The sequence below is a fragment of the Morone saxatilis genome, unplaced genomic scaffold (assembly GCF_004916995.1).
Source record: "Morone saxatilis isolate NCDOM2014 unplaced genomic scaffold, NCSU_SB_2.0 Contig5, whole genome shotgun sequence".
Classification (NCBI taxonomy): domain Eukaryota; kingdom Metazoa; phylum Chordata; class Actinopteri; family Moronidae; genus Morone; species Morone saxatilis.
The window spans coordinates 11,655,412-11,673,493 of record NW_023340095.1 but is presented as its reverse complement, the minus strand read 5'-3'; the positions used below and the strand labels follow the sequence as shown (position 1 = coordinate 11,673,493).

General features: G+C 39.0%; 2 protein-coding genes across 2 annotated transcripts in view; both read right to left on the bottom strand.

Annotated features, from left to right (window-relative positions):
* The window catches only part of si:ch211-45c16.2 (mitogen-activated protein kinase kinase kinase 13), a 32,357-nt gene extending 18,692 nt beyond the window's left edge, over nucleotides 1-13,665 (bottom strand). Inside the window, exons 1-2 of the mRNA XM_035677219.1 lie at nucleotides 13,580-13,665; nucleotides 1,905-1,985 (exon numbers count right to left, since the gene is read on the bottom strand). The gene's annotated coding sequence lies outside the window, so the exon portion shown is untranslated. The remainder of the gene's footprint in view (nucleotides 1-1,904; nucleotides 1,986-13,579) is intronic.
* Nucleotides 13,666-16,466: 2,801 nt separating this feature from the next.
* trpm2 (transient receptor potential cation channel, subfamily M, member 2) overlaps nucleotides 16,467-18,082 on the bottom strand; it is a 19,079-nt gene continuing 17,463 nt past the window's right edge. The window contains exons 31-32 of the mRNA XM_035676041.1: nucleotides 17,775-17,891; nucleotides 16,467-17,640 (exon numbers count right to left, since the gene is read on the bottom strand). Of these exons, the coding sequence (XP_035531934.1) occupies nucleotides 17,524-17,640; nucleotides 17,775-17,891 (234 nt within the window). The 3' untranslated portion in view covers nucleotides 16,467-17,523. The remainder of the gene's footprint in view (nucleotides 17,641-17,774; nucleotides 17,892-18,082) is intronic.

The following is an 18,082-nucleotide window of genomic DNA, read 5'->3' as shown; positions in this document are numbered from 1 at the left end:
CACTCGGCAAAGACACAGCATCAGCAGATTACTCACAGCAGACAGAGCTCAGATTCATGGTCCTCTCTCAGCTCCGAGGCAGGGACGGATAGAAAAAAAAAAGCCAGGGGAAGAAAGACTGAACTGACGGTCAGGATGGAGAAAAACAACATGAAAAGCAGGGAGAGGGGGAGACAGAGGCTGGAGAATGACAGGCATTCCTCTAACTCCCGCAGCACCTTGGCTGTGAGTGGGTGGCCGGGAGCGTCACCGGGTCGCTGAAGACCTGCTCACGTCACACTTTTCATGAATGGAGCTGTCTGACGCAGAGAGGACGCGGCTCAAAGAGCAGAGGAGGAGGGGATGGGAGAGGGGGCTCGGGGGTTGCAGGAGAGGTGGAGCCTTCTGCACAGACTCTGAGAGGAGGAGCAAAGAGAGATGAAGAGGAGAAGGGAGGAGGAGAGGGGGGATGTATTTCAAAGCGGAACCAGCTGGGAACAGCAGGTTAGGCTGCGGTGGCGTCTCTGTAAGTAGGACAGGCCGTTTCTGCACAAGAGAAATCCCTTTGTGCCAAATCAGTAATCAGTTCTCTCCATGCCAGTTGTATCAACATCCCACATATGACTACACACTGTAACAAGTATTCCAGCATGGGCTATCCATTTGTGACTAAAAATAACATGAAAAATGTCCTTACAATTTCCTAAACATCTCTTCTCCAACCAACAGTTTAAAACCCAAAGGTTCAATTTCTTCTGTGCTATCACACACAACAGAGAACAGCAGCAAATCCTTACAACTGAGAGGCTGGAAGAAGAGAGAAGAGAAGGGTATTTTCTGTCTGAAAAATAACTAAATTGATTGTCAAATCAAATCAAATACTCGACTAATCGTTTCAGCTCTAAATACAACAACAACAAAAACTGTACAATACATATTTAGGATCTTATTTTGTAGTCCAGTGTGGCACCACAGAGGGAATCCTCTATAACACAATGTTAAATTTTATTTTCAGGTGAACTGTTTCTACGTAGCAGGTAATTACAGGTACAACAATTATTGATGATGACATGTTGTAACAAATAACTTTATTAATGGTAAATACATTTAGGAATGCTTTATAGATCAGTTATAAGGCATCCATTACAACAAGGTAAGGTTAAGAAAAATCCCTCTGGTTCCAATGAACCCTCCTCTAGGACACTTTTGACTTAATGACTCATAAAGTATTAGCATAAATTACGTATTACCTATTAATAAAGCCATTAGTTACTAATTAATCCATACATAAAACCTAATAACCCAATCCCTTCTTTGTGGAAATTCTCTTTAATGTAGTTTATAATTTGAAAATCTCAAATTAACCAAGGTCACATCCGCCTCCTCGCACACACACATGCACACACAGTTCAGACCTGCTTCTGTAGTTAAATAAAAATTAAATTAGTATGATTAACCTTGTGATTTTCACCACAGGGTGTAAATTATCTGCACAGCTGTGCTTTCTCTTCATAAGCTAATAACTAGTCTACTGTAAACTGTCAGACTTTGACTACATGAAAACGTAGGTTGATCATATACTGTTGTAGGACTGAATTTGAGTATTTTGCCAAGCTTTGCATGATGATGAGCACTCAAATCTCAAATCAAACCACCTGACAGGAGTCCATACTCAAGGGGGAATAAGAAAGTCTAAGCTTTGGGGTTGAAGGACTATGACAGTCGGAGAAAAATCAAAAAGGTCAGAGGCAGAATGTCAGAAGAACCATTCTTTACTCTCCTCAAAAGGTCATTTAATGTCTCTCACAATCTCTCACACTCTAGAATGAGCTCAAGTAAAAGCATTTCATTCAGCCGTTCAACTTCTCTACACATTTGTGCATTTGTGTGCAGGCTTTTGTATGCGTGTGCCTACATGTACTGACCTGTCAGGTGGTTTCTGAGCATCTCACAGGTTTTGCTGAATGCGATCTGGGCTCAGGTTCGGCTCCGTTTTTGCTTCTCACCTGCATATACACACACAGAGCAGGGATAAAGTGAGTGACAAGTTAAACTTTGTGGAGACTGAAAAATGGCATGAATGAAGATGCTGCATTGTGTGCAAATGCACATTTGAACATTTGGAGCGCTAACAAAGGTAATGCCATCTGCATCATTTTCAGATTTTCAGGGTGACATTAAAGAACATTGACTGAACGGCTGAGTCACCAGTTAATCAAAAGACTGGAGAGAAGGGGGGGGGGGGGTTCTGTGTCTGTCTGTATATATGTGTGTTTGTGAGTGTTAATGGCAGAGATTGATACTGACTGCAACCAGAGGGGGGTATATCAAAAGAGATTGATTGAGAAGGAGGGCCTGCGGGTGAAAGGAAAGGCTTGGGGAACAGATGCTCCACCCCATCCTCTCGTTAACGGCCTAAACCTCTGGGGAAGATGATGATGTCGGCAGGGGGGAGGGAGTAGTGGGAATGTAATGATGCATGGAGGGTCGGGGGTTGGGATATTGGAGCAGCATTGTCCACTCTCCATCCTCAAACCACACCCCAGCAGGGGACACTGCCAGAGGAGGAGGACTGGTATCCCGGGGCGAGGCTGAGGGGGAGACTTCCAAACACAGCCTATAAATAGCGTGAAATGACAGTCAAATGAGTCACGGTGCAGATGGCCGAGGATGCTGGTTCTAATGGGACCGACATTGGGGAATGGTAAGTGTAGTTGGCGGATTGTTGGATCTCTTCAAACTACACCTTTGTGATGCAAAGTCCAAAATGGAAACAATGTCAAGCATTCTTCTGGATCTGAAAAGAACAGGAGTGGGTGTAGACCGAAATTGTTATTCTTGCCATGCAGCTGAAGACACACTCCTGTAAACATGTACACAGTACACGCACAAAAACACAGCCGGGGCATTCCCAAATATACAGCTCTAGTAAATTTTGGCGAAGAGAGATAGAGCGAGACATTAGGTATCCATAGGAGCAAGGAATTCAAATACCTGAGCTGTTTGCTTAGCGAGGACATCTAGCTCCGCTCTACAGCTGAAATTCCAAAGGTCAGCAGATCACAAGCCTCTGAGCTTATGTGGAAACAAGCAAAGGCACATTGTACTACGAAAACTAGCCAGCAACTCACTCCAACTAAGAATTTTTTATGAAACACTGAACTAAATGTGATACATAGTCATGATACAGTTTAATGATATTATCAGACATAGCCAAAGGATCCTGTAAAACCAAAATTAATCAGAATCAGTGACTTAGAAGGAAGCTGAAGAGGCTTTCCAGTGTTTTAAATATGCAGTTTAATTTTTAAAAGGCTATCCTAGGGCTAGTGCTTTTAACAAATATTGATTGCATTTACTTTAAACTCATCAAAGCAGTGTTGACTTGTGAGAACTATCTATCTAACAAATAATGCATGAATATCAATCATAGTTTCCATATCAAAAACCCACAGATGTTTTAGTGAGCCAGGGCTACGTATGGGAGAGCTGTCTTTAAATTTTCTCTCATTATATTTCCTCCATCCTTCAATTTCGCATCGTATTTATTTTCTACTTTGATTACAGCTTCCTCAGGTAGAAACTGCCTTTCAGTACAGTATGTGAAACATTAATTATGTTCCTATCAGTCATCGCTTGAGATGAAAAAAAAACATAGATAAATCACAAAGTAAAAGCAAAGCTCATTATAATAAGACTATAAAACAGTTTTTTTGTGATCATCATGGCCTCTCGGGCCCTCCTAACACACCTCTGCTGAGCCAAACATCTGCCATATTTACTTTTGCTGCAATTACATGGACAAGCCACCTGCCTGACTACTTGAGGTGATACTGTTCTGTGCCTTGGCTTGCTTCATACTGTGTTAATATGCTGTGTGCGGGTCAGTGCTATACTCTGTAGCATACCACTGCTTGTTATGCCACAGAAGTGATTGAAGTCTTTAATGATCACCAATGACTAGATTGTTTACAGCTACAACATGATGAGTGATTAACACTGTGTTATGGTTTTATTCTTACTAGAAAGTCTATAGAATCTAACTAACAATACTCATTGTATTCCTCATGTACTGTAACTCAAGTCGATCATAAAGGACGTTTTTGTCAATTGAATCAGAAACTATTCCAAGCAAAGTGAAGTTAAGAACAGGGAATCATTGGAGGGTAACATATATTATATATATTCCCATGCAGAAAATGATTGTCTCAAAATATGAACTGAATCGGAAATTCACACTAAGGATGCAACTACTTTAATAATAATCTGACAATTATTTAGCCAGTGAAAAAGGTTAAAAAAACTGGAATCTCCAAATATCTCGTCCGACCAACAGTCAAAAAGCCAAAAACTATTCAATCTACAAAAATAGAAAACATAAAATAGAACAATATGCTGATTTAAAAAGCTGAATCCAGAGAAAGCTTGCCATTTTTGCTTGAAAAATGACCAATTTATCAATTATAAAATTGTTGGCAACTTCAGCCTCCACACAGTGTTTCACAGGTCAGTGTCAAAATCCATCATCTTTCCATCATCATCTTAATATAAGATCTAGATGTTTGAAAAAATGAATTACATCCACAAATTTGCCCATGAATCATAGCCTAATCTAACTTACTACAAGCCTTTAAATAGGTTGTCTAATCTAAACAATAGCCACAACCAGATATTAATCCTTATTCAGATTTATTAGATGGTCAAGAAAAAATCCAGACCACTTCTTAAACAACAAAAGCGTCTGACCTCAAGTCTCTAAATTAGCTTTATCCCAGCGGCCGAAGCCTCTTGTTCTGTCTTCATCACCGGCCACACAGACATGATGTACAGCCAGTTAGTGCTCCATGTGCCCTGGCCTTGCCTCCAAGTGCAACAGAGCTGTAAACCACACTGGCTTAGCTCCGTTATACACACTCATTACTATTTCACCAGCAGCGGAACAACAGCACTGACAGCTCCTGTGTCCCCCGCATTAATAAGAGAAAAAGCACCATCGCAGCTTACAGTGGTTTACCTTTACCATCTGCCATCGCATGCAGTGGCCAGGTACAGACACGCTTGCCCACACACACACACACACATCTATGATTACAGACTAATAAATAAGACCTCTATGGAGATTTGCTCAGTCTTACAGTATGCTGACATGTCATACTGGGTCACATTAAATTATGAGTAAGTACAGGTGGAAGAAGTAATCAAATCTGGCAACGTCAACACAAAAACCCTCTCTCCAATACAAGTGATTCAAAGTGTCACTTAAGTACAACCAGTATCAAAGATAGACATTGTACAGATGAATGATTATGTTCTTGTTTTTCATATATTAGGGTTTTTTTATGCAATAGTTTTTGCTTTACATGGGAAACAAAGTTAAATGTTTAGGTTACTTGTTTAATCTTTAATTTTAACTTTTGGGGCTAAGAAAACGTTGGTAGATTTATAGTCCAAAATGCATTGCATTATTGATTTAAAATAATGTTCTTTTAAGTAGTGTCTGAAAGGTCGAGATTTTAGAGATATCTCTTTATATTATGAGCTACTAGGTGTCACGTTTCCTTCGCGCCGTATATCATACTTGGCTAAAAAACGGAATTTATATCTAAAATTTTCCACTTTAAACTATTTGATGTAGGTAAAGTTTTGTGCAATTAGGTTGTCTTTTATGAAATGAAAAAATGATTTTGTATGTTCGCATTTATCAGAGCAGGTACTGTTTTGGTATTGGTACTGAAACTAACTACATTAGTATAGAAAACGTACTATTAGCACTTGAGAGCTTAATGAATCTGTAAAATAACTACAGCAATCAAAAAACTTAGTAAAATTTAAAGTTAAAAATAGAATTATAAAAAAGTAAACTAAGAGCAGAAACCCTTAAGAAAATGGCAATTCTCATACAAACCACCCGTATCTAAAACTGTACTCGAGTACACTCTGAGATCTCTGTACTCCATTAAAAGTACAGGGTAGGTCTAAGTTGTGTGACTGCAGAATGCAACCTCTAAGACAATCAATGAGGTAAACTTGGAAATAGTGTGTAAAGCAATTAAACTGTCAATAAAAGCCTTTTTCTGTCACTGTGATCGGCTCAAGGTCTACTGTTGGCACAGCAACAGTCAGACATAGACAGACCAGATACTTCTAGAGGGGAGATTTCCCTCTGTTAGAGTAACTAATCTAATTCATTTCTCAGTCTATGATTACTTTAATGTCTCTTCACATGTACGGCAGTGAGCTGTTAATGGAGAGAAACCCTTATTATGTAATAGTAGTACATTACAGGACTTTATTGTCCTAAAAAAGCTCAAAAAAAGCTGAAGCTTACAGTAAATTAACAAATAGAAGATAGAAAGCAGAAATACTTATATTATCCCTTCACATTTCCTGATTTAAGTATAAAGTACTTCATCTTTGCCTCTGTAGGGAAGAGCTTTATTTACTTTATTTATTCTTACGGGTCAGTTTTCCCTACAAGATGTCTCCCCTACTTGCCAAATCTGAAATTATTAACACTTATCTTAATTTTTACTGTACAAAAACCCTTGTAATAAGGTGGTATGACTGTTTCCACACTTTCACCAAATGCTTTTTTGGTACCGTCTGCACCCCCAGAACAGAGATAGCTGGTCGGCCACTGGATAAAAGAAATGGAGAGAGAAAGTCAGATGAGTTCAGGAAATACCTAAACTAATGAGAACAGACTGGTCCCCGAGTATGTTGACTTCATGCACAAGGACAACCCTGTTTGCCTAAGATGGATGATAGAAACAGGCCGGCCTGTCTGGTGGATTGGATTTACAAAGGCAGGCATGGATGAGAGTCCTGCACACAACAACCACTGATTCTGAGAGACAGATAATGCTTGTGAGATTACCGTGCTGAGCCCACCAACAACCTCGGCCTGACCAATCCGCGCTGAGAGGAAATTACATAACAATGACTGTTCAACACTCCCGGAGGATTCTGCCCGCACCACAACAATCCATCTATCCTGGTTCCCTCTCTTTATCGTGAGTTCAGAGTAGACTGCAGGAGTAAACAGATGAGGAGCAGCAGACAGAAAGCCTGTGCCATCGCCACCCCCCCCCAACTGTATGCACCTGGTAATCCCGAGCGTGATTTATGGGATTGCGTGCAGAGCTATAATGCAGAACACAGCAGCAAGTCTTAGATAACATAAAATGTTATGAAGGCTCTACAGCTTTTCTTGCTTCTAATTATTTCACTAAACAGAATTATCGAAGTGGGAGGAAATGAACACACACTGGGATGTCATGTTCACATACACTTCACCTCCTACTTACATCCCTGGACGGAGGATATGAGGTAGAGTGTGGGGTTGCAGTGGGTGGCAGGCAGTTGTGGTCTGCCTGAGATTACTACTGTGTAGCTGGGGGTGTATGGTGCTGTTAGACGAATATGTGAGGTTACAGCTGTAGAGGAGACTGCAGGGCAGAGCACACGCTGTATATAAAGTGTGCACTGTAATACAGTGGCATAATTATCAGAAAGAACTACATTTTAATTATTAAGAGGGCAGATAAATGTTCCTTTATCACCGATTTTTAGTATGTTTTCCACCTGTGTTTAGAGCTGCAACTAACACTTACTTTCAGTGTCGATTAAACGAGCAATTATTCTATTAATGAACTGATTAGGTGTTAAATTGTTTAGTCTATAAAATACAAACAATGCAGAAAAAAACCCATCTCAAGTTTGGAAGTACTCATTTTGTTTCACAAACAATCAGATTCAGTTTAAAAGTGTACGAAAATGTAAAAGTTTTTAAGATTGAACTGGAGAATTTTTTTCGGAACTAATTATCAATATTGTTGCCATAATTTATCTGATGATCAACTATTTGCTCTAGTTGTGTTCAACAAATGATTTAAAACTCCAAAATATCAATTTGGTATTGAGTTTAAAAATAAAAAAAAACAGTATTGGTCATTTGGACACTTTCCCTCTTTGAGATGCTGCTCTAGATTAACATTTGTTTTGGCCACATGCTGCACACTTACACCTTGTGATAAAAATGATCCCTGTTGCATTAGACGAGCATTACTCATGGATACGTAAGGCTGCATTATACCATTGATCTATGAGTAACAATGCATCCTTTTCTACTCACATATTATTCTACAGATGCACAACATCAGAGGTCAGAGATACTGCAAACACATTTAAACGACCACACACACACACACACACACACACACACATACAAATATATAGTCTGTATGACTTGTGCATGTGCTCTGGTTCTTGCTCCTCCACTCGTGTGTGTTAATATGCTCCCCATGAGGCGCTGCAGGCTGTGGTAATTATAGAAGCTCAGCTAGCAGACACATCACAAGAGAGAAGTACATTTAAAGCAATGTGCAGTTGCGTGAATACAGTACATACACACAAACCAAAGCACACACACACACACACTCACACACACACTCACACACACTACTAAAACATTGTAAATTATCATTCACATGTAAAATGGGTCTCCTGTGAAGGTTTTTCAGGGTGTTTGGCCACATTTAAAACTTAAAAAAGGTGCACATAAATGCATCTTTTTACTACATATGACTGGGGAGTAACCCAACATTGCTCCAGGAAGTAAAGCCTGCATAATATTAGCCGCAAAGCCCAGCCACACTTAGGGTTCAACAATGCTGAGTTAATCTAAACCCTTCACAGTCACTACTGTAATACCCCTGCCCAAATATAAAGAGATGTGCGGCTTAACCCACTTCTCAACCCAATCCTAAAACAGGCTGACCAGCAGAGCGTCTGCGAGTGTGTCCAATAAACCCTTTTGGCAAACGGCAACTCTACCTCCGGCGGATGCTAACAGAGCAGAGGGGCCCGGAAGACGGAAGATGCTTACTTTCTTAATCAAGCTGAGTTGTCGTTATTGGCATTTAGTGGTCTGATATAGATGTGAGGCGTGCCAGGATGGCTCTCGGTGTGACAAGCTGGCCCTGCGTGTGGCGCACAGTAAGCTAAGGATGGGATGGAGGCAGGGCCTGTGGAGCACAGACAATGTCATTACAGAAATGTCAGTCAGGAGGAAGGAGAGGAAGAGAGGGCCTGGGGGGGGGAGAGGGGAGGAGAGGAAGAGAGATAAAGAGGGATACGGTAGGAAAGGGGGCAATACATTCATGTTCACATCCCTCCTTTACGTTTGTTGTTTGGCTTTTTCCACTCAAATGCCCTTCAATAGCCGTACATGCACGCAATATGAACATTCAGCACATACGGTAAACCTATGTAATTATTATTCACTGCTCAGCTCCACATTTATTCAATATATAGCTTTATTTTATTGTCCATTTGTTGTAGTTTGATTTACTGTGTTGGGTGTAGGACTATAAGGATTATTAGTATTTTTCAGCTTCACTTAAATAATCCTTTAGTCTATAAAAAGTCACAAGTTTGTGAATAATATTACAATAATAACATTAAATTTCCCACAGAGCAAGGTAATGTCTTTAAATTTCTTGTTTTGTCCGACCAACAGTCCAAAACCCAGCAGGTTTTCAATAAACAGTGACACAAAACAGAGAAAAAGAAAGAAATGATCACATTTGAGAAGCTGAAACCAGAGAATTTTGAGGGTCTTTGCTTGATAATTGACAAATAGTTCATTGTCAAAAATAATTAACAACTGTTAATCAACTGTTTCAGTACTAGCTGGGTGTAAAAGATATTGTGCCTGTATATTTTCTCTAATTTTGTGCCATGACATCAAACAACACTGATTCCAAACTTGGCACTCAAACATTTTGGACAATATCAATTGTTTTTTAGCCTGTAGACCTTTTTCTCAGCCGCCATTTTGACATAAAATAGTAGGGTACACAGGTGTTAGTAATGATTTAATTAAGATTCTGTTCAATTTAGTGTAGCAGAACCTTTCCAGTGAGCCAACATACACAATAGCAGCACCCTGACTCTGTTTAACATGAACAGGAGCTTTAACCAGTATCACTGGTAACAACTGTGTTTACCCTACTGTTTCATGTCAAAATGGATGCCGTGAAAAAGGTCTAAAATGGCATCAAAGCTAACATCAGAATGATGGAGTGAAAACACCTGTGGGGGTGAACCAAGAGTGTGGGGAGTAACTAATGTAGTCCTTTTTCTCATGGCTGTGATGGATCAAGGGCAGCAAACCACTAATGACACATAAAACATAAAACCTTTATACTATATTCTTAAATGTTGTTTCATCTTATGAAATACAGCAATGAGCTTATTCATTAAGCCCGATGGAACGCGACACTGACGCTATATAAATGTGACCAAAAAGTAAACAAGCTGAGTCTCCGGGGCTGGGATTAGAGAGATCAGACCAGCTGCAGGGCCACACTGCTGCTGCTGCTACACATGTCAATTACATAAAATACAGCTTCCTGTCTGTACGCCAGCATCAGGACCGGCCTGCCCTTCCTATGTCTCTGCTGACGCTCTGCTCGACGTGGCACTCAACAGCTCAGATGCGCAGGTACTCTTGACAACTGTACAAACATGCCACGCAACAGCAGCACCAGAGTGACCCACTTCTTCTAGAAGAGGGAATTTTGAGCGTTGAACCACTTATAGGATAAGGCTAGTGGCACTCTTATTTTTCTTATTGTCAACAAATCCCATGAAAATCCTCTCAAATGTTGTTAGTATGTCTTTCAGTCCACTTCTCTATCCTGTCTGTGACACTGTACTCATTTCTACTGAATGTGTAAATCTTTGGGTTCAACGTATTTAAGGCCAACATGGAGGAGTTTAAAGTGTTGAAATCTGAACATCATGACAACTGGGCAAACCTCTTCTGCTGATGAAGGTCGAGTGATAAGATTGCAAGCTCAAGAACAGAAATAGACTTCGCGATGATGTTGTTTTGTCGACTACTGTTTCCAAGGTCAAGAATGAACTCTCTCAACATCAATATATAGGTTCATTTCTAAAAAAAGGCTCGGCCATTTTATAAAACAGCTGGGCTTAGTAGAGTTTAGAAAACGTTACTCAAACAGGACTAGTAGCACATTTGCTCGGGACTATTTTCAGTTGCGGATTAATACACAATCGGTATGCTAGTGAGTATATCTGGCACTAGGATGATATATGTGGGGCTGAGCCAAAATAAACTACAGTGCCCATATTTGTGGTGATAGTGTAACAGTGTGGCTCACTGATGTGTCTTTAAGCTCTACGGCACAGAACGATACACTGCATTATATATTGTCACTTCAATAGGTTGGTCGTTTGGGTCTTTTCATGCAATTTGTTGACATTAAGAAGAATATTAAATTAAAGCTCATTAAAAAAAATGCAGAAAAGCAACTAATCACAGACAAAATTTGCGTAGAATATAGCCAGCCTCATCCTTTAAGAAACACTCCTATTATGATTGCTGCTAATGAAATGTGGGGAATTCGTTGACTTCCCCCCTCTCTCTGTAACATATCGGGAAATGAAATGGAAGTCACGCCCTCACTGCCGTACTGTGTATTGTTGAAAGGAAAAACAATCTGCTCATTCTCTGTTGGTGGCTGAGTTTGGGTTCAATGTCAATGTATGAAAAAAACTCTGGCCCACAGTTACAGTTGCTCACATTTACCGTAAACCTGGTGTTGGGTGTCTTTGTGCTATAGTTAAGAAACACAAAGAACACCAGAGAGGTGTAACCTTCAACACTCTGTTAGTGGGGGACTGCATTTGGCTGATTGGTGCCGTGTGTGACCTGTAACTGCACCACAGACAGGCAAGCCGTTACAAGAGAAGCAAAGCCATTAGTGACACACGTGGACACTTACTGGAAATGTCCCACTCAGCACAATGAGGGTGGAACACAATGCTGCTGTCGTGACAGCACACAGCATCCACCGCTCACACGTGTAACGCTTTCCACCGCTGACTGTCAAGTATGCGTTTGGGACACAAGTGAAAAAGCGGACGAACCATAAAACTGTTGTGACATTAAGTCTTCGTGAAAGACGTACGAATGATCACCTCTGATTTGTGTCAGATGGCCGACTGAGAGCTGCTCGCAGAGAGCATGGAGGCTGATGTGTTAGATTGTGCTGTGGTCAACAAAGAAAAAAATAGATGGCAACATGCAAACATGTGGTTCGAATAAGTGTAACAGTGTCACAGAAATAACAAGGCACAGAGATAGGTACACATTTTAAAGGGAAATGCTTATTATACAGTTCAATTAACCTTTTAATAGCATTACATTTGTGTGTATTATGACTTGTTTAGGACATAGATTTGACTCAGGACATCATTTAGCAAGACATGGGGCTTACTAGAGACTAAACTATGACTTTGTTCTGCTATATAATGTAGTTGAATCGTATTACATAAGACTGAGAGGTGTCTCCCCTCATTGTTATAAATGGGGTTGGCAAAATATTAGAAACATCTCTCATTATGATGCTGCAGCATTACTAGGAGTCTGGTGATTGAATACATATCACAATACAGGGGTTATGGTTCAATACACTGTGATACTGTAAGTGAGGTGATATATATTTATATTGTGATATAAAAAAAAGAACAACATCAGACTATATGCATAAAATCTAAAACCAACGTTTGTATGCAATCAGAACGGTGGGATCTGCATTTGTATTCACCACAGTCGCAGTAACATCCAACGTCAGAGCCCTCACTTTACATTTATAACATGTAGTTGGATGTTTAAACACAAAAATCAAATTACAATATCACAAAATAAAATATTGTTGCATTGTTTTTGGACCAGTACAGCCTCAAAAACGTCCATATAGTTTAATCTAAAACAGTTCACTTAATGGAGACTTATTGCAGGGTTGTGGCATTAGTTTAAGCCACATATAGCTATAACCCTAATCCTTACAAACAAGTGTAAACACCATATAACATCCTCAATACAAACAGTGCAGTCTAACTGAAAGGAAAACAAAATATTCAAACCAGAGCCAAACCTCTCCCAGCCAGGGGCTTTTGTTTTAGCCACGTAGTCAAAAAAAATACTACACAAAAAGTACTTTCTGAGTAACATCTCACTCAAAAACAAACATTTCTTCACCACCCACTATAATTTACCCTCCCTCCTGCAACAGCAGCGCACAGAGGTCTGTAATTTCCTCCTGCTTCAAACAGACAAGGTCTTTTTCTAGACCCAGTTCAACAAAGATTGTCCACTTGATTACATAAGGAAGACAAAAAAAAGAGAGAGAGAGAAGCTTTTTTTAAATACTTGTATGCGCAATAACCACTTTATATACACACATATATATATATATATCTGCTGTTTGGCTGATTAAACCCGGTGGTACAGGCTTTAACTCGGGCTGCAACTATAGGTGTTTATTATGGGCTGAAACATTCATTCATAAACAGTATGAACAGTTTACAGCGTTATGCAGTAACACCGTCATCGACGTTAATACACACAACACACCGCAGCTCCACTGACAGATATACACACACACACACACACACACACACAGTCTCATCCCAACAATCAGACCCAATCCCGTCCAACTGTGAGAGCTGTGGAGCTTTTATTGTCACTATAAAGGATTAAAGTCATTAAATAAACGCAGGATATTACCGTGTAGCTCCGCTGGATCCCTCAGAGATGTCCACACTGCTCTCTCTCCCCCTCTCTCTCCCTCCCTCTCTCCCTCCCTCTGTCTCTCTCTCTCTCTCTCTCTCTCAGTCCATATATTTATTGTCCAATCCAATGGTGTAGCCTTGTGAGCGTGCTACGTCACTTCCGGACACCTGTAAACCTCCGGCGTGCACGTCGTCGCAGATCGTCTATTGGAGAGATGAGTTCAGCAACACCTGAAAATGGGGGTTGGTACACTAACATATATTGAAATAAGCAGCAGTAACTGCAGACTGTGGTTAAAAGTTTTTGCACCACAAGAAGTAATGAAGGTAAACTTTTGGAGAAACTTAAATCCAGGTGAAATCACAGTATTTTTTAACAAAGAAATGTGTTGTCATAATGTAAATAATATGTAAGGGGTAAATCCCAATGAGGCGTCCATATCAGGAATTAATTTTAATTAATTTATCTTACTTGAGTAAATTATCTTAATACTTCCTAGGTAGATGCACTTGCTTGTAAAAAAACAAATAGTGACTGCGGAAAATGGTTTAAAGTTTTTAACTGAGATGTGTTTTTGTACTTACTATTTTACCACAAGATATAATTGATGTGAACATTTGGAAAGACCTAAATCTAGGTGAAATCACAGTATTACAATCACAATAAATCAAATTTTTCTAATGATACTAATAATAAAAACCCCTGAAATAATGTAAATAATATGTAAGGGGTTAATCCCAATTAGGAATTCATTTTAATTAATTTTACTTGAGTAAATTATCTTAATAGTTCCTCCTCCAGTCCCATTAGGTAGATGCACTTGCTTGTAAAATCATAGTATCTCATCATTTTTAAAAGAGACCAGAATGATTAAGCTACTGAACTCCTTTCACTGTCTTTTAACACCGTATCATGGCTGTATTAAAACCTCAAGCCCCTTTAAGACGAGATAATAATGTAGGACTAAACATTAGGTCAAATATTTTAGTTGTGCAAATTCTGTAACAAACTACAAAAGAACAAGGCCTCCTGAGGTTTCTCCTATTGTTTCCAAGTAAATAGTTTTGTTTGTTCTGTTTTGTTTTGTTTTTCTTATGTGAATCGAGGATATAAGAATAAAAGGATTTCCCTAATGCATATTGTCTACATATTGCAACAACAGGCAGTTGTATATATATAGTTCATATATCCAAACAAATGCTTATTTTCTCGTCGCTGTACAGGATAAACTTCTGCTTCTGACCACATTTTGTGAACGATCTGTTCACTGTGGAAAATGTACAAAATTCACAATTCCTTCAAAGCATGCACAGTAAAACAGATTATTCAGTGTTGTTTTAAGGGCCACTCAACAACAACCTGAAGCATAACCGAAACAAGAGTTGTAAACAGGACGAAAATGAAAACAAATTGTGGTTTGGTTGGTGTGACAGCTTCAGGGACAAAACAAATCTGAACCAGTAATTAGTGGTAGATCCCAGTTCCCTATTAGTCAGGTTTTTAGATTTAAATTTAGCAGTGACCCACTGGCACAGTTTGTTTTTGTCATTTTAACTTTCTTCATTATTAACTACCAAAATAATGCTGCATATATGTAAGTACACAATTTATAGTATAAAACATAGAACTGAGATATTCCTGGACCTTTTTCAAATTGTTTCATTGTTAATTTTGGATCATTCTTGCCTTCCATAGACATTAATAATAATAAATAAATGAGTTGGGATCAGTCAGTGCAGTCTCTGGGACGATATGCAGCAGTGGTGGAAGAAGGACTCACAGCTTCTACTTACGTTAAAGTAGTATTACTAGATTATACTCAACTAAAAGTCCTTGTATTTACTTGAGTTAAAGTATAAAAGAATTAGCATCAAACTTAAAGTACCAAAAATAAAATTCATCATGCAGTATGGACCTTTTCATTATAATAGGCCAATATATTCTATTACAGGGTTATACTTATTGATGCATGTGTACATGTTAACATATTAATGTTGCAGCTGGTAAAGCGGCTAATGTTTATTTGACATAGCCTACTGCTTGGTAACTGGAGTAAAAGTACAATATTTATAATATAATACATATATGTACAATATAATAATCATTTGACAGCACTGGATGTTAACAAAATATTTTGACTGAATTAAAAGTGGTCAACAATAACAGAACCCCAACAGTGACTCTCTCAGTGCTTTGTGGTATCATGAAATACGATCAGAGTGGGAGCTCTCAGTTTTCTTACCCTCTCTGAAGCTGTGGTTAAAAATAGCTTCTGTATGTTTTCAATGGCGCTGCGCTGCCGGGGACAAATCACAATAATAAAGGCAGGGGGGGTAATACATTATACATTTTTATGTTTGCAGAGTTTAATCTTCACAATGAAACGTCTTCATTTAAGAGCCTGCAGGAACTTTACAATCACACATGTCCACTTCACATTAAAAGTCCCCACTCTGTATATGTTATCACGGAGAGAAATGAATGATCTTTCCTGATTTCCTGGCAGATGAATTATCTATTTATCTGAATGAGGAAAAACATAAGCGGAATGAGGAGGGTGTGAAACCGATACTGCGCTGTCTGGCCACCTCTGCCTGAGCCAATGAGCGCCCAGAGGCTGCTCCGAAACTGCTGCTAGACTGCAAATGCTTGGCAGGTGGACAAAAACAGTGTCGACTGTAGAAGAGATCACAAACTGAATATGCATGAGTTCACTGCACTGAGATAATCCCCAAAGTGTTCAGTTTGAGTTTAATTTCTCTGCAGAGCAATGTGGGAGAACACAGTATTTTTCTATTAAACACAAAAAGCAGAAAAGACCATTCAGTTTAGGTAGTTTTTTATTTTTTTTAAATAATTATTAAGGCCAAGAGTGCTTGATTATGTCAGGTCACACGTGAAATAAACACAAACAAGTACAGGGAAGTTGAGCAGAAAAAGTAAATATGTTGGTGGTGGAAGTTAAATTAGAGCAGTAGTGATACAGAAGTATTAGTAGTCCACAATATACAGTATATACGGTCCCTTTCAGATATTATTATAAACTGTGAATTATTGTATTATTGATGTACCGCCTTGTAAATATTCTAATATTGCAGCTGGTGAAACGAAAATGACAACTGGAAATCCATATACAATCATACACAAGAAAAATAAAGATAAAAATACATTTAAGATGAAATAAATAGAACCTTTCAAATGTATAAAAAATAAAAATGTTTCTTCTTTCTATGACCAATGTCCATCTTCTTCCCATCATACAGTCAACATGAAGTGAGGCAACAGAGGAACATATCATCATCTCCAGATAATTAATTAAAGGACCTCATACAGCTTCCAAACTGGAATAAAGCTTCTCTGGAACACTTGAGATGATCTAAGAAGGTCTTTTGAATCTGCAGATCTACATTTCTGTCGCAATTATATAGATATTTATTATTAAAAAAAGTCTAAAAGTCTCATTTATTTCTATACGATTGACTATATTATCCACGTGTTGGGCATTTTCATCTGCAACAATGCCTCATTTTATACACAGTAAGATATACTGTCAGATTAATGTAGTGAAGTAAAACAATATTTGAATATGTATGTATCTGAAATGTACTGATGAAGAAGTATTAAGCAGCATAAAATGGAAATACTCGTGTGACGTACAACTACCTCGAAACTGGATCATATTTGAGTGAGTGTACTTAGTTACTCTGCAGTACTGGAGTATTTATTCTCACAACACATAGCACATTCAGTGTCGTATGACGTGTGCAAATTGTTATTCACAGCAGCATAACATTATATGGCTTTATATAGTTTATTTAGTGATTTCAGTGCAATGTAATGAATCCACGTCAGCCTAAACAAAAGGCCACGTGAACAGGCTGAAGAAAAGCGAGAGAGGCACGTTTACAGCTACAGCTACAGCTACAGCGGTGTGAACATCAGAACTTCCTGTTGTGCAGCTCAGCAACCTGCCGCAGAAATTCTCTTTGGTTTGAGCCAAGGTTGGTTTTGCCGCTCACCTCCTGCCACTGAAGACACCCGTGTTTGCTCACCAACTGAGAGAGAGATCGTCACAAAACAATGATGAGCAAATATATATATTCACTGTAGGAGGAATTGGACCTGAATTCTGTCCACAAATTTCGGCCAATGTAATTGGAAAAAAAATCTAATAATTCTTTGTTCTCACCACGTTGTTGATGTCTACCATCACCTGGCTCGTTCTGTCCAGGTGAATATTTAGGACGGTGGTCTCCACCCAGGCGTTATCCGTGTTCCTGCAGTCATCCACATAACCCTCAAACACCTAAAACACAGTGACACAGAAACTGCATGTCAGAATCAACAAGTTCCTCAATGTCAGAGTCAAGAAAAGCACTTTGAATTCATTATTATAAGATAAATAATAGAAACACCTGTCAGTATAATACAACACAGTTCAACAGCACCACAAACTATATCCTCCAAAATAAAGTTCAATCAACACCTCTCTAAAAC